The sequence below is a fragment of the Scylla paramamosain genome, chromosome 39 (assembly GCF_035594125.1).
Source record: "Scylla paramamosain isolate STU-SP2022 chromosome 39, ASM3559412v1, whole genome shotgun sequence".
Classification (NCBI taxonomy): Eukaryota; Metazoa; Arthropoda; class Malacostraca; order Decapoda; family Portunidae; genus Scylla; species Scylla paramamosain.
The window spans coordinates 7703577-7726500 of record NC_087189.1 but is presented as its reverse complement, the minus strand read 5'-3'; the positions used below and the strand labels follow the sequence as shown (position 1 = coordinate 7726500).

Here is a 22924-nt window from a genome sequence, read left to right as displayed (position 1 = left end):
GGATTATCATCAACATCTTGACTTTCACATCGCTTCTCTAGATGTAAGTGTTGAAATACTTTTTTCTTGCTGTCTTTTCCTATTTATTTTCGTCTTAAATTTTCATATTTTAAGACTAATTAATGTTTAGAAAAAAAAAATTTCCCTTGCAAATGTGGGCTGGGGGGCAGGGATAACCAGAATTAATGCAGGATTGTAAGGGTTAAAAGAAGCAATGAATTTTCTCAAAATTATCTACAATACTTCTCATGGAATCACCTTACCATTATGAGTTGTTGCACAGTCTTGGAATTCTCACAGAACAATTTATACAAATAAAATAAAGGAAAATCTAAAAGGTGAAGGTATTGTTGAAGTCTCACCATGTTTATAGTACATCTGTTTGTTGTGATGAACCTCAATTACAAATGATACCTTTTGATATACTGCACTAAAAGTCAATTTATTGACTGTACAGAAGTAGTTTAATCTCTATACAATTACATAAATGGACATGTAAGGTAGATCCCTCAGATTTACCATACTAAAAGAGGATGAAGGTTTTCTCAGAAATTTGCTTTCTTAGTTTCTTTTGTGTTCTAAATAAATTTAAGATTCTCTGATAAACCAGTCTTATTACATTGTAATAACATGAATTGCATCTAATAAACTTCTCTCTAGACAAACTGGATCTACATATCAATAAATGGACATTCAACCAAGATACTCCCCCAGCATTGTAAAATTTTAAAAATTAAGGACCCTTAGTATTCATGTAAGTGCTCTCTCTCTCTCTCTCTCTCTCTCTCTCTCTCTCTCTCTCTCTCTCTCTCTCTCTCTCTCTCTCTCTCTCTCTCTCTCTCTCTCTCTCTCTCTCTCTCTCTCTCTCTCTCTCTCTCTCTCTCTATCTATGGAAGGCTTGGCTATGAAAGCAGTATCACCAGTGTCAGTGAAATGTTCTGTGTGGATTAGCATTGAAGCTTAGAGTGGATTTATATTACATACCATCATTGGAGAGTGATGATAGCATTCTCAGCATATATCTTTGGTCTAAAGGTCAGTGTAGGTCATATGTAAAGCCTGAGTCCTGCCATACCCTTTCTTGAACTATAAGGCCCCTTTCACAGAGTGCCACCTTGGTGGCCACATTTTTTTTTTTCTTTTGGTAGCATGGCCATCAATTGGCACCACCATGACAAAAATTTTCATTTTTGTCATGGAGATGGAAGAAACAACAATTCCTGCTGTACTGTGTATGTAATTGTTCAAACAGTGCAGACCTTGGTGAGGACAGTGAAGATGTTGGATTCTCCCTCTTCTGTAGGACCAATCAAGGAAGAAATAATTTTGTTCTCTGTACAGTCATCTGCATCAGGGTCTTGACAAATTCTTCAGCCATGTGTGAATGAGAATAGCATCATTTGATGTACTACTGGAGTGTTTACAGGATCAATTGATGAATTTATACACAAACCTGAAAAAATTTTTTACAGTAACTTCTGCACTCATGGTGTACATGGAGGTACAGTGATATGAGCAGTTAGGTTCTTTTTGAATTGCCCCTATAGTGAATTCTTGTATGACCAAACATGTACGTAATGGCAAAAATTGGGTTAGGTTCAGTGACTTTTGTTAAAGGTAAGTTTTCAAGCTAAAACATATGATACCAAAGCTAAAATATACAATACCAAATGCAACAAATGTCTATATTACAGAACTGTTGATAAAGCAATCTGAAAGGGAAAACAGCATGCAGAGAACATGAGTTCATATTAATTAAACATATAAAATATCCATAACACTCACTAATGCATAGTTAATGGTGGAAGAATGCATGGTAAGTAGGGGATAGGAGATGGGTGCACAGTTTTCTTCCAGTGCTCACAAACTCACCTCTGTGCTTCTGAATCATTGTATATCACCACACAGCCTGAATGTGTTAGCAGGTGCACTCATATAAAGAAAGTAGTCCTTAATTTATTCATCTTTTATCACTGATTTCTTGTATAATGTATGCTTGTATAACACAACCTCCTTGTACACACATCTGGCTGCTCTGAAAGCCACATATGGTCTAAATAGCTCCATTTGTTTTCATGTGAACATGTGGTGGTGCCACTAGCTTGGCCACACATAAAAATGCCTTGCTTTGCCACCTTTTGCTATGCTGCCAGATGTGGTGCAGCTGTCTGAATGGTCATGTTCAAATCATTGCAATCACTGTGGTGGTGTCGGGTGAAGAGATTAGAATGCTGACTGAATGGTGACTTGTGATGATGACAGGAGCTAATTTTATGTGAGTTTCTCTTTTGGATGCATATTACTCTCTCTCTCTCTCTCTCTCTCTCTCTCTCTCTCTCTCTCTCTCTCTCTCTCTCTCTCTCTCTCTCTCTCTCTCTCTCTCTCTCTCTCTCTCTCTCTCTCTCTCATTATCATGATTTTTTTTTTTTCAAAATAGTGAGGGTACATAATATTTTCTTCAGTGCACTCTTTATTGCATGGATTAGTTTGGTAAACATGTATGTTGTAAGCAAGAAATAGACAGGGAATAATGTGATCATCATTTATTCATATGATGGACACACTTCTTGATAACAGAATGTGAATGAAGATGTTAAGAAGGTAAAGAAGTATTCTTTATTAAATTTTCAGTGTTTCTCTCCTGGAATTTGTTTGTTCCCATACAAGAACATAGTTTTGAGGTGCAGTTATACCTATGTTCATCAGTGGGTCATAAATTTTGCATTTTACCCTTGGTATGCAGTATAAGGTGATCCCAAGTTTTGTTACATTTTGACTAGACTGAAAAATTTGTTTGTTATGACTTGGTAAATGCATTGATCTAGTTAAGAAAACCATTCTTATTTGCTGGTATAATTGTGAATTCAGCTCAATTCTTTTGAAGTTCCTGCAGCAGTTGTCAGGAGGGGCCGTGGTGAATCCTGCTTATTGTAAGGGTTCAGTGTATGGACTGTGGTCAGTCTTGATATGTGTAAACAGACCAGGCCATGATTCTGAAGTAGATGCTTGTGCTTCAGACAGCTTCAGTGTTGAGAGGATGGCACAGTGGAAGAAGACATTAGACCCATCAGCACTAACAACTAATATATAGTTACAAAAAGAGAGATAATTGTCTGATTTATTCTTGTTGGGAACACTGAAGTGATTATAATTACTGTAGCTAATTATATCATGAATGGCTGTGTTAATGTCTCATGTCAACTGATGCCAATTTTCTTCACACCTTTGTTTACTTTTTTGTTGCTTTACAGTGCCAACATTGTAGGTAATACACCAAACCTTTTATACTGGAAAGTATTGGCAAGTGTTATACAATTTATGAAGAAAGTTGTGCATACTTGTAGTAGTGTTTTGTTACTGATTAGAAGCATCTTACTCTTTATCATGTTGATTGTGAAAGGAGTATTAGGATTACTAACTTATTTAAATTGTTCACTGTGAGAGGAACATTAGGATAACAGCACCTTGCTTTTATTTCTGTCAGAGAAGCAGTAGGATGGAGTATTCAACACTTTTATGGTTAAGGTTCCTCAAATTAATTTAAGAAGTTGTGTTGAATATGAAAGTAGAAACTGACATTTTTAGGAGATTAGAGGACAAGTGAACATTTACAATACATTCACTTACATGAACAAGAGTTGGTGGTTCCTGCTTTTGATGAATTTGTATTCATTGTGTATATAACTAGCCATCCACCACTGCTGTATATCAGGGTTACATGTAATTATTTTCTAACATTTCTGTGTATTTGCTAACAGTGAAAAAATCAAGAAGTATTAGTGTAAGATATTTTCTTTAAGCCTAGATGTGCACACTTTCAATAAATGTGAAACTATGTATATGATTGTCCCATGAACTAGGATACATGTATGGTTGTGTGCTGTTATTCTATGAGTGTATAGAATGAAACTAAAAATATTACTTATTGGGTTGAATTGTGTTTTTCATGAAGCTATCTATGAAACTTCAGTGGTGGAGGCCACTTACAGCTGTTCGTTGACTTATGACCAAGGTACATGACTACTGACCAGTCCTTAGTCGATATGGTTGTATGTTAATTGCAATCATATATATATATATATATATATATATATATATATATATATATATATATATATATATATATATATATATATATATATATATATATATATATATATATATATACACAGTACCAGTCATAAGTATTGGACCTCTCCCCCCAGTTGGGGGTCCAATATTTATGGTGAAAAAAGGACGGTCCTTGTAAGAGTGAACCATTTTAACCATAACTATCAGCTCTACCATGACGTTGCCACATCCCTCAGCTTCACACTGCTAACTCATAGCCTCCTCTCAGCATGCCTTGGAGTGTGTTGGAGAACAGTAACCTGTAGCAATTTCTTTCTGCATCCTGGTGTATTATTGTGCAATAACATCTTGTGATAATTCATTGTTTAATAATATGGCTTAAACGAAAGAGTATTCATCTGAGACTATTGCGCAGATGGTGAGCCCTAAGGAAGCAGGTCATTCAGTGACAGAAATAAATGAACAGTTGGCATTATCCAAGACAATTCAAGATGATACTCTCGGCTAAAATGGCTCATTCTCAAGAAGACCATCCTTTTTTTACCATAAGTATTGGGCCCTCCAGCCGGGGGGGGGGTTCCAACACTTATGATTAGTACCGTATATATATATATATATATATATATATATATATATATATATATATATATATATATATATATATATATATATATATATATATATATATATATATATATATATATATATATATATATATATATATATACCTACATACACATACATACACATACACACACACAAACACATACAGTAATTCCTTGACTATTGCAGATGTTATGTTCTAAAACCCCCTGCAATAGGTGAAAATCTACGAAGTAGAAACAGTGCTGCGTTCAATAGCATAACTCAGGCAGCCTGAGTGACTGGTCGCCCAAGTTGCCCAAATGAATGGTTTTGGGCACCTTCCAGGATAGTGTAAACAATCATCAACATTGCTATGGAAACAGTCACATTTTACCCAACTGTAGCAATAAACATATGGCTAATGCTTATCAACTAGGTATTACAGAGCACTTGCTGTCCTTGGTGATGAGGTTCTTGGTGAAGATCTGTACTAATATCAGTAATTACCCATCTCATTTCCTTTATTTTTATTCTTTTATATATTTAAGACTCAGTACTTTAATTATTAGTGCATATCGTTAAATGTATGCGGACAGTATTGTAGTCATCTATAATATATGACGGAGTATAACACTGATTTAAGTATGGTTGAGCAGTCAGTGCACTACCTCCTTACTTATAAACCTTTTCTACACTCTTAAAAACTTTTTAAACTCAAACTTTCTTTTAGACATCCTTTTTTTTTTTTTATGTAGGAAGGACACTGGCCAAGGGCAACAAAAATCTAATAAAAAAAATGCCCACTGAAATGCCAGTCTCATAAAAGGGTCAAAGCAGTGGTCAAAAATTGATGAATAAGTGTCTTGAAACCTCCCTCTTGAAGGAACTCAAGTCATAGGAAGGTGGAAATACAGAAGCAGGCAGGGAGTTTCAGAGTTTACCAGAGAAAGGGATGAATTATTGAGAATACTGGTTAACTCTTGCGTTAGAGAGGTGGACAGAATAGGGGTGAGAGAAAGAAGAAAGTCTTGCGCAGTGAGGCCATGGAATGCAGTCAGCAAGATCAGAAGAGCAGTTAGCATGAAAATAGCGGTAGAAGACAGCTAGATATGCAACATTGCGGCGGTGAGAGAGAGGCTGAAGACAGTCAGTTAGAGGAGAGGAGTTGATGAGACGAAAAGCTTTTGATTCCACCCTGTCTAGAAGAGCAGTATGAGTGGAACCCCCCAGACATGTGAAGCATACTCCATACATGGACGGATAAGGCCCTTGTACAGAGTTAGCAGCTGGGGGGGTGAGAAAAACTGGTGGAGACGCCTCAGAACACCTAACTCCATAGAAACTGTTTTAGCTAGAGATGAGATGTGAAGTTTCCAGTTCAGATTATAAGTAAAGGACAGACCAAGGATGTTCAGTGTAGAAGAGGGTGACAGTTGAGTGTCATTGAAGAAGAGGGGATAGTTGTCTGGAAGGTTGTGTCGAGTTGATAGATGCAGGAATTGAGTTTTTGAGGCATTGAACAATACCAAGTTTGCTCTGCTCCTATCAGAAATTTAGAAAGATCAGAAGTCAAGCATTCTGTGGCTTCCCTGCGTGATATGTTTACCTCCTGAAGGGTTGGATGTCTATGAAAAGACGTGGAAAAGTGCAGGGTGGTATCATCAGCGTAGGATTAAAAAAACACATTAAAAAAAAATTTAATTCAGTACACTGACCAGTGAAGATACTACAACTTGATTGATGATGATGATGATTACAGTACATGCAATTCTTTGTTTACTCATCTATGGTAGACTACATATTTTCTTTTAATATTTTTTTTAATTAATGTGTCATACAGTACACTATGGTACTGTATTTTATTTATTTTTTATTAGTTCATTAATTTCTAGGGTAGAAAATGCTTATTTTCTCGCATAAATAATTAGAATCTAAAAAAAATATAAATACCTATTGGATGCAGAAACCAGCAATATACTGAGGAATTCGTGATATAAATTTACATATATTAGCCAGAAAAACTGATGTACTGAGCGATGAGTAAGAAGTGATGTACTGAGAGTATGATAGGTGAACCCGCGATAATTGAGGGATTGCTGTGTGTGTGTGTGTGTGTGTGTGTGTGTATATATATATATATATATATATATATATATATATATATATATATATATATATATATATATATATATATATATATATATATATATATATATATATATATATATATATATATATATTATGTATGCATGTATGTATGTATATATTAGCAAAAATTTTTGGAGTATTGATCATATCTCAGACTTGAGATGTATTTGCATCAGTTCCTTGTTACAGAACAGGTTCATGAGTACCATGTGTTATTTATGTAGAAAAGTAAGAAATAACTTTAAGAACAAAATGAAATAATTTTTAATTAATTTTTCTGTAAGTTAGTTTTTCCACAGTTATATTATTCCTCTCACTGAGGCCCTTTTCAGTACAAATATAGTATTTTCTACGCTTCAGACACCAGACATAGCTAATAATAATAATAATAATAATAATAATAATAATAATAATAATAATAATAATAATAATAATAATGATAATAATAATAATAAATAATAATAATAATAATAATAATAATAATAATAATAATAATAATAATAATAATAATAATAATAACAACAGTAATACTAGTAATACTAATAATATGCAGCATCTGAACCAAGAGGGGTACTGGCCATTATCTTCCTAGCAGTGTGTGTATCAACATCGATGTTGTACACATACCACAGTTGTTTGAGTCTTCTCCTTTTTGTAGTATTTAATCTTTTAGTTTGTAATTTATATTACTGCTTTAGTCTTTTATTTTAGGTTCTGATAAAACACAACCCTGTGAGACTGAGGTGAGCAGCAGTAGGGATTTGTGTATGTAATGATAATAATAATAATAATAATAATAATAATAATAATAATAATAATAATAATGATAATAAATAATAATAATAATAATAATAATAATAATAATAATAATAATAATAATAATATTCACTTTATTAATCTTGCAGTCTTACAACTGAAAATCCCCATGTTGCATCATAACTTATAGACTAACTTGCATACTACATCTCAAGTATACATTAACTCTAAGGAAGTATCTTACAGTTTGATACTGTGGCTGCCAGATAGCACTAGTCAACCTAGTAGACTGGGCCTGGGATGAACAGGTCACTCCGTGTGTATTTTTTCTTTACAGAGTTTGTTTCTCCTACCTAAGCAATGGGTCACAACTCCTGGCTTACACCAAGTACCTAATCACTGCTAGGTGAACAGGGGCTACACTGCAAAGAAGTCCACCCAAAGACTTGGCTCAGGATTCAAACCTGGGCCCTCCTGATTGTGAGTCGGGTGTGCTAACCACTGCGCCACCAGGCTGTGTGTGTGTGTGTGTGTGTGTGTGGAAGTAGGTGCATACAGGTATACCTCACTCTATGTCGTTAATTGGTTCCAGAGGTCATGACTTAGGTAGAAAAATGACTTAAGTTGAAATAGCCACACTATAAACCACATATAAACACTCCCCATTGTCTATTACAATATTTATGATATGTACATACAGTATTCTTTATAAAATGATTAAAAATAATTAAGTAAAAACCAATTTTAAATATACTTGATAGATCCTGTTGATGTTGCTTGTTGGAGCTGGCGTAGGAGGATGTTATATCAATGTTATATCATGTGCGTACACACACACACACACACACACACACACACACACACACACACACACACACACACACACACACACACACAGGCCCTGTAAATTACAACTTGGTAAATATAACTAGGTAAATACACACACACACACACAAAATTGTTGTGGAAGTTGAAGCATAATGGTGGGCTAAGGGGGGCCCTGCTGAGATGGATGGAAAATTTCTTGACAAACAGAGAAATGAGAACGGTGGTAAAAGATAAAAAGAAAATTATCATGGAGGGAAGTCATAAGTGGAGTACCCCAAGGCTCAGTACTTGCATCAATCATGTTTGCAGTCTTTATAAATGATATGACGGAGAGTGTGAACAGCTACATGAGCCTTTTTGCAGATGATGCAAAGTTGCTGAAGAAAGTTGAGAGTGCAGAGGACTGTGGAATGTTACAAGAAGACCTGAACAAGACATCAGAGTGGAGTTATAGATGGGAAATGAAATTTAATTTAAAGAAGTGTAAGGTAATAGAATTTCGAAAAAGTACAAGAAGAGTAAAAGGAAATTATGTGTTGAATGCTGTAAAGTTGAATGGAGCAGAAGAGGAAAAGGATCTCGGTGTTACAGTGACTGGGAACCTGACCCCAGAGAGACACATTAGCAAAATTACAGGAGAAACCTATAACTTGTTGAGAAGAATAAGGCAGGCCTTTGCATATATGGATGAAGAGATGGTCAGGAAGATGATTGTGTTGCTGATAAGACCTAGACTAGAATATGCAGCAGTAGTGTGGTCGCCATAGAAGAAAAAAGATATAAGGAAGTTGGAGAGAGTTCAGAGAGCAGCTACGAAGATGGTACCAAGTATCAGGGACTTGTCATATGAAGAGAGACTGGAAAGGCTACATCTACCAACGTTGGAAAAGAGGAGAGAAAGGGGAGACTTGATTGCGATATATGAAGCACATGAGGGAGTAGAGGAGGTGGACCGGAGTGACTTAATGGCCTGGGATACACGGGACACTAGAGGACATGGGAAGAGGCTGAAGAGGAGTGCTTGTAGAAGAGACGTCAAAAAGTATAGTTTCCCATATAGAAGTATTGATGTATGGAACAGTCTGGATGAGGAGATAGTAAATGCAGAAAGTATACATGGATTCAAGGCTAAGTTGGATATTAAAAGATATGAAGATGGGACAGCACGAGCATAACTCTTTTCCCATAAAGCACAACTAGGTAAAATACACACACACACACACACATGCGCGCGTGCATGTGCTTGTCAAGCAGCCAAATTGAGAGGATGCACAGGTAGTAGCTCCACCACTAAGATAAACCAATTGTTTCTGTCTCCATAATGAAATAAAAAGAGGTAGAAGTGATATTAAAAATAAAGGTAGAAAAGAAATATTGAAGAGGATAATGGAAGTGAACTATTTATGCTGAGTGACAGTTCAGAAGCGGGAGACGTTTTTAGATGATTTTATGATATATATAGACAATATTATTTTTACATTTGTTAGAATATGATTTTAAATGTGTTTATTGTTAATTTGATTGTTTTGACATTTCTAATATTTTTTTTAACGGCCAACGTAAACTTGAGTAAAACAACTAAGGTGAGTTTTATTTTTCCATATAATATTTAAAAAAAATTAATGTATCTTTGAAAATGACAGCTTGAAACGACTTAAGCCAAGGTATATTTTACTACACAACGCCATGCCATACTGAATTCAAACTCTTTTTACGTCTTTATATTGCCTACTGTATAAATAATGACACAATCAAAAGTGGTTGTAAGTCACATAAGTCATAAGTTGACGAACAGCTGTACCTAGCCGTTTAACACTTCCATGATCTTTTAGGTTTTTACACTTTGACCAGTGGTCATGGGAAAAAACAATTTCCCATCTATCTGTTTTTGATGGTCAGTAACAGATATTTGGAAGCAGCCCAGCAGTGTTTGGGTTAGTGTGCTTGGCTCATAGCCAAGACTCAGGTTCATATCTCACACTAGGCAGAAACAATTTGCATTGTCTTCATTTACACTGTAAGCCCTTGCCAAGATGTCCTAAGCTAGCATGTCTTAGTCTTCCCAAACCATTGAAAAAGGCCCTGCTCCTGTCATAAAATCATATAGGCTAATAATGATGAACATTTGTTTTCCAGAAGCACAATATAGGACTCAACTTTGCTGTATTTATTAATACTCAAAGTAATTTTTTTGATACAGTATCACAAGCACCACAGAGCTTTGTGTTAGCAGAGGAACAAGTTTAACATGTCTTGCTTCTCTAGGATACATCCCATCCCTTCACCCCACACAGGCTGCCGTAAGGAATGCGTGGGGTTAGGGAAGGACGCTTCGGCTGCACTCATGGAACAGTAGCAGCAGCAGCAGCAGCAGCAACAACAGCAACAGCAGCCACACCACCAGCAGTAGCAGCAGCAACAAAAGCAACAACAGGAGCAGTAGTAGCAGTAGCACCAACAATTGCAACCTTTATGCCTGATGCAGCTGAATGGAACATGCAGTAAGGATTTCACAGCCTGTGACCAAAGATACGATTCTGCATTTGTGGAATGTGTTCCTCATGTTACACCCTGAGCCACCAGAATATGTGCCAAGCCACAACCCATTTTGTGCCACAGCTGTATTTTTTTCTGTGTGAGATGTGATCAGTGTGTGTCATGCCCACAACAGAAAGGAAGTGCCACTTTTAACAGTCTTACCCACTTGGACTGGTGTAGAAAGAAACTGTTTCTACCAAATACCTGTACTTTGTTTGCAGTGTTTTTGTGTCATCCACCTTTTATGTACTGAAGAGAGAGATGCCTTTGTATCCAAATATCTGAATCCCTATACTTTGGAAGACTTCAAGAACATATGACATCTAGAAATTATGAAAGATGTGTTACAAGGTTGCATATTTTGTTACTATAGTGTCTGGTATGTACTGAGAATGCATCACCCACTGTTTAAATCATAAAAAAATGTGAATGCTTGCAGTTTCACATATTTCTCCTGTACAGTATACCTTGCCAGAAGTTTCTTTGACAGAAGTTAAGGAGTAACATGAGTGTCATGCTTGCAATTTCACTATAGAATATTAGTTTAGAAGCTTTTCAGCAAGGAATATTTCTGCACATATAATTATGGCACACAGGGCTAACAAGAAATATAACTCACAGTTTGTCAAGATAATTGTCAGTTGGGTGCAATGAAATATCATGAGTGTCCAAAGTGAAGTGAAGGAAAAAAACAGTGAACAAGAGAATGAGATAAGGAGGGAGGAGACAAGAAAGGAGGAAAAGCAGGATGACACAGCTCAAGTATCAGAAGAAAGAGTGGAGACCAAGGAGCTACTGGAAGCAGGAGAAAGTATCAAAGAAGAAAAGGAAGCAGAGCAGATGACAGTAGAAGATTTAGAGGCCAGTAAACACATAATCAGCGAAGGGCAAGAATCAATTGTGGAAAAAGCACCAACTATTGTAGAAATTTTGAGAGAGGCAGATGTGGAAGGAAGAGAAGTTTTGAAGCAAGAACAAATATGTGCAGAGGAGGGAAATATTAAGCAAGTAAAGGATATCAGGGAAGAAATAGTACAGATGAACTTTTCAGAGAAAACATGCATAGAGGAAACAAAATCAGGAATACAAGAAAGAACAGATATAGAAGAGAGAGAAAGAGTAATTGAAATAAATGTAGAGCTGGTTAAAGATGTGATGCCTACAGAAATAGTTGTGAAAGAACAGATAAAAAATGTGATACCTGCAAAAGAACATATTAAAGATGAAACCTCTGAACATACAGCTACAAAAGGGCAAGTAAAAAATGTGACACTTACAGACACAATAACAAAAGATACTTCATATGTACAACAGACTCTTTATGTGAAGGAAGTGAATGTGGAACAGAAGGCAGAAGCAATATATGAAGAACAAGGAGAGAGAGGTAGTAAGACAGGTGTGAGGGAGGCAGCACAGAAGTGCAGCTCACAGCCACACACCTTGCCATCACCACAGAGTAAGTAACACACACACACACACACACACACACACACACACACACACACACATGCACACTGGTTTATGGCTCAGTGGAGGTCAATATCTAGCAGTCACAAATGATCAAGACCATGATGAATTGCACACACACACACACACACACACACACACACACACACACACACACACACACACACACACACACACACACACACACACACACACACACACACACACACTGATTTATGGCTCAGTGGAGAGCAGCCTTGTCTGTTGCTTGACAGGTTTAGGTTTGAATCCTGTTGAAGCTGCTAAGTATTTTTCTCTGACCGTGTGTGGCTGCTGTTCTCCTTGAGCAAGGGGATGGGAAGTATGGTGTACATAAGATCTCAGCCTTACCTGTAGATTATTCTCCATGAGCAAAGCTTTTTCCTGGAGGGCAATATTCAAGGAGTCATTCAAGACCATGGTGAATTGCATACACACACACACACACACACACACACACACACACACACACACACACACACACACACACACACACACACACACACACACACACACACACACAGGCATTGGTTGATTAATTCTACAGCTTATAATTGTTTGGCTCTAGAAAACATTCAAAAAACATCTGGATTGTTCTAAAATTCCCTGAAAATGAGAAGTCATTAGTATTATATTCACCAGTCACAATACCAGTAAAGTGCTGCCTCACCAAGGGAAGAAGAGTGATTCCTCTTAGAAGTAGCCCTGTACTCCAGACTCCTCAAACAGTGATGGAAGTTGTGTTCTTGGGTTTTTATTCTTTGTAGAAGTTACAGACTATAGGTGTTTACTGCTTAGAAAGATGGGAGAAAATTTATAGGAATGATAGATGAATATCTGATTTGCAGTGTAACATTGTATCGTATCAACTTTATCCTTTTTATAATCTTTAAACATTTGATCATATTAATACATACCATTAACAATGAAAGACATTTATAATTAAATTTTAAGCTACTTCATTTATATTACAGAATATGAATTGTTTACTATACACAGGAATAGGATATTCGTGTACATTGTAATTAGAAATTAACACAGATTTGTGTTGCAGATGAAACAGAAAATGACAGTGATCTTGAGTTCTTCAACTTTGAGGACTTTGAGGTGGTTGATGCCTTGGAAGATGAAGAGGAGGAGGAGGAGGAAGTGGGGAAAAATGATGGTAAGTCTAAGCCATTGTCATCCACCTCACGAAGACAAGAGCGGCGAAGCAACAGTCCACATCGAAGAGAAAACTCACACCATAACTCATCCAGGTCAAGTCGGTCACATCATAGTCACTCCAGCCACTCAAGGGATAGATTGAAGAGGAGCAGGGAGGATGCAAAGGACAAGAGTGGGAACTCCTCAAGATCATCAAGGAACAGTTCAAGACACAGAGAAGATAGGAGTCGTCATGGCCATTCTTGGAATCAGAGGAAGAGGGGTGAAGATAAGTCAAGTGATGAGTGTAGGCAGTGCCAGAAGTCCCCAAGGAATGCACATGAGAGGGACAAAACACAAGTAAGAAAAAGGTCAACAGATGATGAAGGAAGGTCAAGCAAAAGGACCAGATCAGTCAATGAGAAACAAAGTTGCAGAAAAGACAGTTCATCATCCAAACAAGAAAAAGAGACAGCCACACAATCTCAGAGTGAGAAGCCTGTCAAGACACCCAGTATCAGCTCCACAAGGAAAAAGAACTTCCATGAGGCTGAAGATCTTAGTTTTACCCCACATTATGCCAAAAAGCAGGAAAAGTCTGACACACTGGAAACCTGCAAAGGCTGCAACACACCTCTGGTATCTGATAGAAGCCTAGGTTGTGAGCCAGAGACAACTTGCCTGGACAGAAACATGGAAAACACTGGAGTCACAAAGAATGGTTGCATTGAGAAGGAGGAAAAAACAAAAGTTGAAAAAAGTACCAAAAAACTGGAACTAGATAATAAAGACATTAAAGTAAATTGTGAAAAACTGAAGTTGACTGGCAAAGAATCAGATGTAAAGGAAAATTTTGAATTAGGTGTAAATTATTTGCAAGTTGCAGATGAAGATTTGGAGGTGAAGAATAAGGAACTAGAGTCAGTTAGTACTGAATATGAGCTCATTCATAAAGAACTGAACTCTGATTTGGAATTGGCTCTAGTAAAAACTAAAAACAATGAAATAGAACCAAATAGCAGTCATTTAATATTAAATAATGAGTCGCAGGCAAGTGACAAGCAATTTAGATCACAAGTAGATGAATCAGTGTTAAGTAACAAGAAAATAGAATCACAGGTAAAGGAATTAGAGCGCACTACACCACAACTGTGTGAAGAAAGTGTGAATATCAAGAAATCAGAACCAGAAGATCCAGAACCCAAAGTTATGGATCAAACTATCAGCAACATAGAACTAGAACCAGAGTCAAGTAAAACATTGGAAGTAATAAAACAATATAAGCCAAACAAGAAAGAGCTGCCAAAAATTAAAAAGGAGGAAACATCTCATGAGGAAACAGGAATTGGTACAAGGACAAGGAGTGCTATAAGAAGTGGCCAAGTGGCACCTTCCATGAGGGCTACCAGATCCCAGACGAAAACCACAATGGTAGAATCTGCAGGTAAAGTCAAGACAGAGGCTAACAAGGAGACTTCTGACAAAACACCACAAAAATTTAGTAAAGAGAAAATGGATAAAAAACCAGGACAAGTATGTGAACAAGAAGTTTGTTTCCAAAATAATCTGCTTATAGAAACAGTCAAGTCCACAACTGTATGTGAAAAATATCAACATTGCACTATATTGAAAAATAAAGCTGGTGAAGAACTGGGAAATGGAGATAGTCAAGGAAATACTCTTTTAAAAATGACTGCTGAACTCCATAAGGAAAAAAAGGAAAATGAAGACTGCAAAAAAAATACCCTTCTGGCAGAAGAATACAAGGAAGATGCTGAAAGAGAAAACAGAAATTTCAGAAAGAATAAATTATTCAGTGCAGTGCAGGAAGAGGAAGATGGATGCACTGCTGGAGAAAGGAAACTTGAACATTGCAAGAAAAAAAAAGTGGTTGATGTTGTCACTCAGGAAAAGACTACAGAAGGCCAACCTCAGAGCATTCTGATGGAAAACAGCCAAAATATCTCTTTTGAGGAAAACCAGCCTAGAACCTCACTGCTAGAACACCTTCAAGACACCTCACAAAGAAGAGATAAAGCAGGACACTTTCACCGAGGACACAGATTTCCAGATATTCCAAGAAAAGAAGAATGTAACAACATTAAACATGAAAATAGTCCAAAATGTGTCCATCAGGTCAGCCAGGAAGATGTTGCCAATACCAGTCAGACAGAAGATAAATGTGAGATATGTCAAAATACCATCAAAGAGGAGAGCAAACCCACTAAAGCAAAAGATGATGAGAACAGAAACGGCTGCAGGGAAAGCAACAGTAGTAAAGAAGACACAAATTTAAGTCAAACCCTAGATATTAAGGATAACAAGAGGCCATTGGAAGCAGCGGAAGAATGTGCCATGAAGAGGAAGAAGGAACCAGCAGTAGGGCTTGGTAGTACTGAACACAAGAACAAGGAAGAGAAAGGAAAATATTTATGTAAGAAAGGAGAAATTAAAGATGGTGATGAAAGGAAGAACAATGTTGCTGACACTGAAATGGAGGAAACTAAAACACTTGAAGATATCAGCAAAGGATCTTCATCAAAAGAGGTAAGAATTTGGTTTCTTTTTAACCTAAAAGAAGAATGAAATAGAAACAAGGATGAATGATCAACTTGGAAAAGTTAGAAGCAGATCAGAGAGAGAGAGAGAGAGAGAGAGAGAGAGAGAGAGAGAGAGAGAGAGAGAGAGAGAGAGAGAGAGAGAGAGCATCTTGAAGTGTGATAACACATCTGATTCCAAATTAACTTTGGTTATGCTCATATTTTACTATAGTATGGTGCAAGTGATGTAAGCTGTTATGTGTACAAAATTGCAGTTTCTTTTCTAGGTTTATTGCTGTAAGGTATATCATATTGAAGGCATCAGATGTAAAATTTTCCTATAACCTAGTTAGCTATAACTGGGATAATAATTTTTCACTGGGTAGTTTTTCCCATACTAATCATTATGTGGTATAACAAATGAAAATGTGCAGGAACATGGTTAGTAAGGAATGTTTTAATAATACTGCATCAGTCTAGAATTTTTATTCCTAATGTTTTTTTTGTTGATCATGCAAAAAGATTTATATATGAATATTATTTTCTTAAATGATATTACATATATATTATCTTTTGTTTAAGATAATTATTGTGCCTTTTAATGCCCTCACTAATAGCTGTGATGTCCTTTAGGTCTCCCATGTTGCCAATATGTAATATGTCAAGGGATGAATATTGATGAGGTTTACACGTATCTATGGACATTTATTTATTCATATAGTAAAAGTCTTGTCTTTTGGCATTTAAGGGACTGGACTAGTGCTGAAACACTGAATATGCTGATAAATCAGATGGAAATTTCTTCAGCTATATTAGCAATAATTAAAAGAGAACATAGCTTCTATTTATTTATTTATTTGCAGGAAACAGACTGATGTCCTCAAGGCATATTTCTAAAAAGCAGATAATATAAGTCTAATGTAAGAATGAACTAAGTCCAGACTGTAGTCCAGTTTGGCTTCAGCAAACTTGATAAATAAAGTGAAATTTTTTTCTAGTGTCCTCACTCGAAACTTTCTCTGGCCCTTCTTCTTGCTCACTTTCCTCCTCTTTTTGTCTCCAAAGTAACAGGATTTGTTACACTTAAAAGGATCTGCTGGTCAGTCAGCTCCTCAACCACTGGTGGATTTTTGTTCACATAGATTGAGTGGAAAGACAAACATAGCAGTGTAAGCACAATAGACTTTCTCATATTCTTTTTTTTTTTTTTTTTTTCAGTCTGTGCCTGTTACACTTTGGTTTGCTAATATTCCTCCATAGTCTATAATACTTTATTCATATATTCTAAGTTTACACCAGAAAACATTCTCATATACACCACTCCTACCATCATACCCACAGGTGCTGTGGCTAGCAGTAGAGGCTACACATGATGGCAGACAATCACGTCTGGCACGATTTTTAAACTTGCCACATGCTAGTACCTTTTGGAAAGTGCCGAAAGATCATATAACTTTCAGAATGGTACTATTTTGCAAAAGTACCAAAACATCAGATTTTCTGAAATGTTGGATGCTGAAAGACTTTTTGCTGTATTTACATATCATTATTTCCAATAGTCATCAGCAAAGTTATTAACTTGTACAGCCTAGCTGTTGGCTATAACTGATACTGCATTTGTCTACTGAGGGCCCAGTAAAGACTACATCTGACACCAACTTCTCCCTTTATTTATGTGGCTTGTATAGTAGCTAAGGGTTTCCATATTGGACACATGGTAGCTCTTTCAAATGGAGTGTCATTTGACTCACACCACATCTAGCCACAGCCATGGTGAACTCTGCACACAAGGTGGTGGGAGGCAAAAGTTACATGTGCATGTGTTCCTCATTGCCACAGCCAAACCATTTGCTATATGAATTTCAGGTCTATTGCATATTCAGAAGAAAGGATAGATGAGTCTATTGCTGATAGGTGCATGTAGAGCTGCACAATTGAGGTGAAAAAATTAACAATTTTTGGGCAAAAATGAGAAATAGCAACTCTACCTACCCATGTGCTGTGGTGATGGGAGTCCTTGTCAGTAATCAGGAATGTTTATGCCATATGTGACTGCTGCTGCACCACTGAATATGCTTCTGGACTGATCATGAGTTCAGTGAGTCTTAGTAGTCCTCTGGGGACAAGTGTGAGCTAACTCAGGATGAACTGATGAAGATTGAAATCCCCATCATGCCCTTGGTGATGAGGGCAGCCACACATGGTGATAGCAGTAGCTTGGTGGAATTACAGTCATCATACTATACTACATAAGGTATAAACTTGCACACAAATATTATATATTTAGTTATTCCTATAAATTTTACACTGTTATGCATGTACATAGTCAAAGAGATAACCACACTGCTTACAAACAAATTAAAGCAACCAGGGAGGCTGGTGGCTGGGCTGTTTATTTCTGAAAGATAAGGATGCTGTCCTTGACATCACACGTGTCTTTAATTCCTGATTGGCTGCTGCCTGCCTCCTCCTCTCTCTCTCTCTCTCTCTCTCTCTCTCTCTCTCTCTCTCTCTCTCTCTCTCTCTCTCTCTCTCTCTCTCTCTCTCTCTCTCTCTCTCTCTCTCTCTCTCTCTCTCTCTTTTGAGGTGAAAAAAGCTCTAAATAGTGCAGGATTGTATGGGTTGAAGGGAAAAAAACAAGGCTTGTCAAAGAACTACAGCTCCCTTAGAGGATGTAAGGGCATAGGAAAAAAATGGTAGAGAAGTTAATGTTTTATTTATTAGGTACTTACAACTAATTCAAATAAAGTTTTACTTTGTTAACAGTACTTCAAAATGTTTCCAAAATCTGAGAACTGTCTGGTCCCTATGATTCCAGTTAAAAGATTGTAGAATTTCCATAGCTACTTGTGTTAGAATCTTTTTTTTTATTTTTTTTATGGACTTGTGCTCCTTGTGATTCTTGGCACAGTACCAGGGAGGCTTGACAGAGGCTTGTTAAGTGAAAGGTACTATTGCTTCATGGGGGAAAAAATAGTCCCACAACAAAACACTCTGTGTAGAGACAGCCTCCACAAGAAATAAGGCTGTAAAGCCATACTTTAATATTTGCCAAAGGTGGTGTAGCAGTCTCTTTTACCAATATGAGACTAATGTTTTCATGAATAATGCCCCAAAATCTATTGTGAACTAGGGCAATTATATAGCTGCGGTTACATGTATTTCTGTTTCTGATAAATTTGTGTTGGAAATGGAATAGTGTATCTAAGCATAAGGTGAAAATCCATTAGTCTTATTAGCAGCAGTATATATTTTTTCATTTTTTGAAACTGAGAAAAAATAGCTAATAACTCAATTTTCTTTGCCACAGGTGAAAAGATACAGCAAGGTGGTGGTGGTGGGAGATGCTCGCATGACCCTCCTTGCCACTAGTGATATCAAGGAGCAGCTGCAGGAGGTCACACAGGTCATTGTGGTCCCAAATCTCACCCTGTGTGGCATTTTGGAGGTGGTGCAGAGAGAGGTGGTGAAGGAAGAGTGTCCCCGAGGCATCCTTCTGTTGTGCCTAGCAGGGGTGCTTGGCACTCTGGTAGAGTGCCAGGTGCCACAGGAGTGCAAGACTGCAGGACACTCAGACATGCATGAGATGGTTCCTACCACAAAGGGCAACTCCCTGGACCCTGGGTTCCCTAAGCAACTGGCCACCCTGAAGAGAAAGCTTCAAGACACACTGGGAAGAGGCTCTAGTGTGCTGTTCTTTCCTGTCCTGCCAATTGACATGACCAACTTTAATGAAATAGCAGCAAAGCATCACTTTGATGCCACTGGACACAAACTTGAGCACCTCTCTCAATCTGGCAGCCTACACTATCAGCTGCTACAACAGTATAAGAAAGCTGTTGAAGAGGTCAATGGTTCATCTGTCACATATGTTAGACTTGTGCGTTTTGAGTTTGGTTCCAGAGGATCTTGTAGGAAGTTTACGGATGAGCTTCTTCAGGATGGATTCAGCCCCACACTGGACCTGGTGGAAAGGTACATTGTTCCACAGCTGCAGCATGCCATCAACATGTCCAACTCCCTCAGGTTCCAGCAGGTGGCATTGGTGGGAGATGCATGTCTGGCTCAGGTGGTCAAGATGCAACAGCAGAAGGGTGTGGAGCCATGCTCTTTCATCCTTCAGGAGGAGCCAGGGCTTAGAAGCCTCACTCCTGACAGCCCTGTAGTAAAGTGGCTCTCAGGGATGTGCAATGCTCTGATCTTCCTCTCTGTCACCCTCAAGGACCTTGCCACCGTTAAAGGAGAATCTGATGGAGAGAAGACACACTGCTTCCTCCCTCATGATCCTTCTAAGGCATTTGACAACTTCCTGCAGGAGGCACTGAGGGTGGACCAGATGCTGTGCTCACTAACACACCACTGTACTATCATCACCACCCCTGTGATACCATTGATTCACCAGACCTTCACAAAGGACATGGCAAGGAAGACATTCTGTGACAAGTGCACTAGGACAGCAAATTTAGTGACTGTTGCAATTGAACAGGTCAGTAAGATGTTGAACCAAAAGAATGGTCTGCCGGTGTGGAACCTTAACCTTGCACTACAGAAGAACAAAGATGTCCACAGCAGCTCTCACCAGATCTCCAGCCTCAATTCCAAGGTGGTACAGAAGGCAGCAAGCACTTGGGAGTGCTTCCTCAGCTGCTCTCAGGCATGTATTAGAGTAATGCCAAAGGTCACTATTACCTCTGTCCTCCAGGACCACAAATTGATGTTAGCTCTTCTACCTAAAGCCAGAGAATCTTCTAGGATCCACCATAACAAAGAGGAAACCCAGAGCAGTCACAGCAGACACAGAGCACAGACCCAAAGTAGTCATAGTACAGACAAGGAGCAGACTCACAGTAGGAGCAGCAGAGACAAGAAACAGACTCACAACAAGGGCAACAGAAACAAGAGAGAGAGTCACAGCAGCAGTGGTAGAAATAAGGAGCAGACTCACAATATCAGTAGCAACAGAAACAAGGAACAGGTTCACAACAACAGCAGCAAAGACAAGAAACAGACTCAGAACAGCAACAGCAGAGATAAGGAAAAGGCAAAGGACAGCCACAACAAATATGGAGAAGAACAGAGAAGGAAGAGCCCCGATGCCTTAGCCCTCCCTGCTCTAGATGACATAACTTCCCCTGCTTCATCTCCCAGTAGGCACAGTAATGGGGATCTGGATAGCATCTCCACTGGGAACCTAAACTTTACACCATCCCCATACCCATCTAGTATCAACAGCCCCGAAGATTTTGTTGATTTCTTCAGTGATGAATCTTTTAAAGACAGACGGATTAATTCCCAGAGTCTGACTTGCTCACCAAAGCCCTGGAAACACTCTTCCACATGTGAAGCAACTCCATTAAGAAGTCCAAGAATAAGGCTATGGTCTGCAGACAGCAGAGATAAACCTCAAAGCCCTCAGAGACTGCAGTATACAGAATTAGATGAACCAGGACATCCCTTGTATCAGCAGAAAAGATATTCACTTACCAGAAGTAGGGAGAGAGACCATTCCACTCATACATATCCTAGTCCTGATCCACAAATCAACAGAGTCAGAAACAGGAGCTTTAGCCCAAGGGAGGGGCTGTGTGGAAGAAGATCCAGAAGTGTCTCTCTTATCAGGCTACCTCTCAGTCCCAAGAGAAAACTTATGTACAGACGGTCCTTCAGCAGGTCTTTATCACCTCAGCGCTACAGATCTGTCTCCAGAGATGCATCCTTTTCAAGAGGCAGGTCCACTTCCAGAGCCAAAAGATCCATTTCTAGAGGTAGAAGATCGGTTTCCAGATGTAGAAGATCCATTTCCAGGGATAGGAAGTCAATATCTAGGAGCAGGAGATCCTTTTCTAGAGGCAAGAGATCAGTTTCTAGAATGAGATCCATTTCCAGAAGTAGGAGGTTAAACTCTGTGAAGAGGTCCATTTCCAGAAACAGAAGATCATTATCTAGAGGCAAAAGATCTATATCTTTGGGAAGACGATCCATCTCAAGAGGCAGAAGATCCATTTCCAGAGGCAGAAGATCCCTTTCCAGAGGAAGATCTGTTTCTAGAGGCAGAAGATCCATCTCAAGGAGCAGAAGATCCATTCCAGTGGCAAGATCCTTTTCCAGAAGTAGAAGATCCATATCACGGAACAGACGATCTTTTTCTAGAAGTCAAAGATCGGTTTCCAGAAGTAGAAGGTCTATTTCCAGAAACAGAAGGTCTATATCTAGGAGCAGAAGGTCCATATCCAGGAGCAAGCGATCTGTTTCCAAAAGTAGATCCATTTCCAGAGACAGAAGATATATTTTCCAAGACAAAAGATCCATTTCCATAGGCAGGTCTGTTTCCAGAAGTAGAAGATCCATTTCCAGAGGCAAGAGGTCTTTGTCAAGAGGCAGAAGGAGCAGAAGCAGAAGCAGAAGCAGAAGCAGAAGCAGAAGCAGCAGCTTAAAGCAATACAGCTCAGTCAGGTAAGCACCTGCTTCCACTACCCACCACCATCTCCAGCAGTCCCTCACATATTGCCACCACACCATCCTTATAGGAGAGGAGAAGGGAGTGAAGTTGAAGGAAATGGGCCATTGTCTAGGAGTGTGGCAGCAACACTTTAATATCAATATTCCTCTCTCCTCTTCTGTGAATGACAATGAGCAGACTATTTATTGTGCTGACCACATTGTCCACATCCTCCATTATTCTACCATCACTATCAATTATCAGATACACAATATAAACTGTATAACATCAATGTATGTGTGTGTGTGTAGATGTGTAATGATGTGAGATTAGGAGTGATTGTTGCATAACACTTCTTCCACCCACCATTACCTACCCTATCTGCACC

The 22924-nt window shown here is 38.2% G+C and overlaps 1 protein-coding gene across 4 annotated transcripts in view; it reads left to right on the top strand.

Moving 5' to 3' along the window:
* LOC135092146 (uncharacterized) overlaps window positions 1–22924 on the top strand; it is a 74879-nt gene that overhangs the window by 34728 nt on the left and 17227 nt on the right. For 3 of the 4 annotated variants that reach the window (XM_063990406.1, XM_063990404.1, XM_063990403.1), the window contains exons 2-4: window positions 10683–12382; window positions 13466–16104; window positions 19408–22550. In XM_063990406.1, coding sequence (XP_063846476.1) covers window positions 11587–12382; window positions 13466–16104; window positions 19408–22550 — 6578 coding nt within the window. In that variant the 5' untranslated portion in view covers window positions 10683–11586. The remainder of the gene's footprint in view (window positions 1–10682; window positions 12383–13465; window positions 16105–19407; window positions 22551–22924) is intronic. The other variant, XM_063990407.1, reaches the window with a different exon arrangement.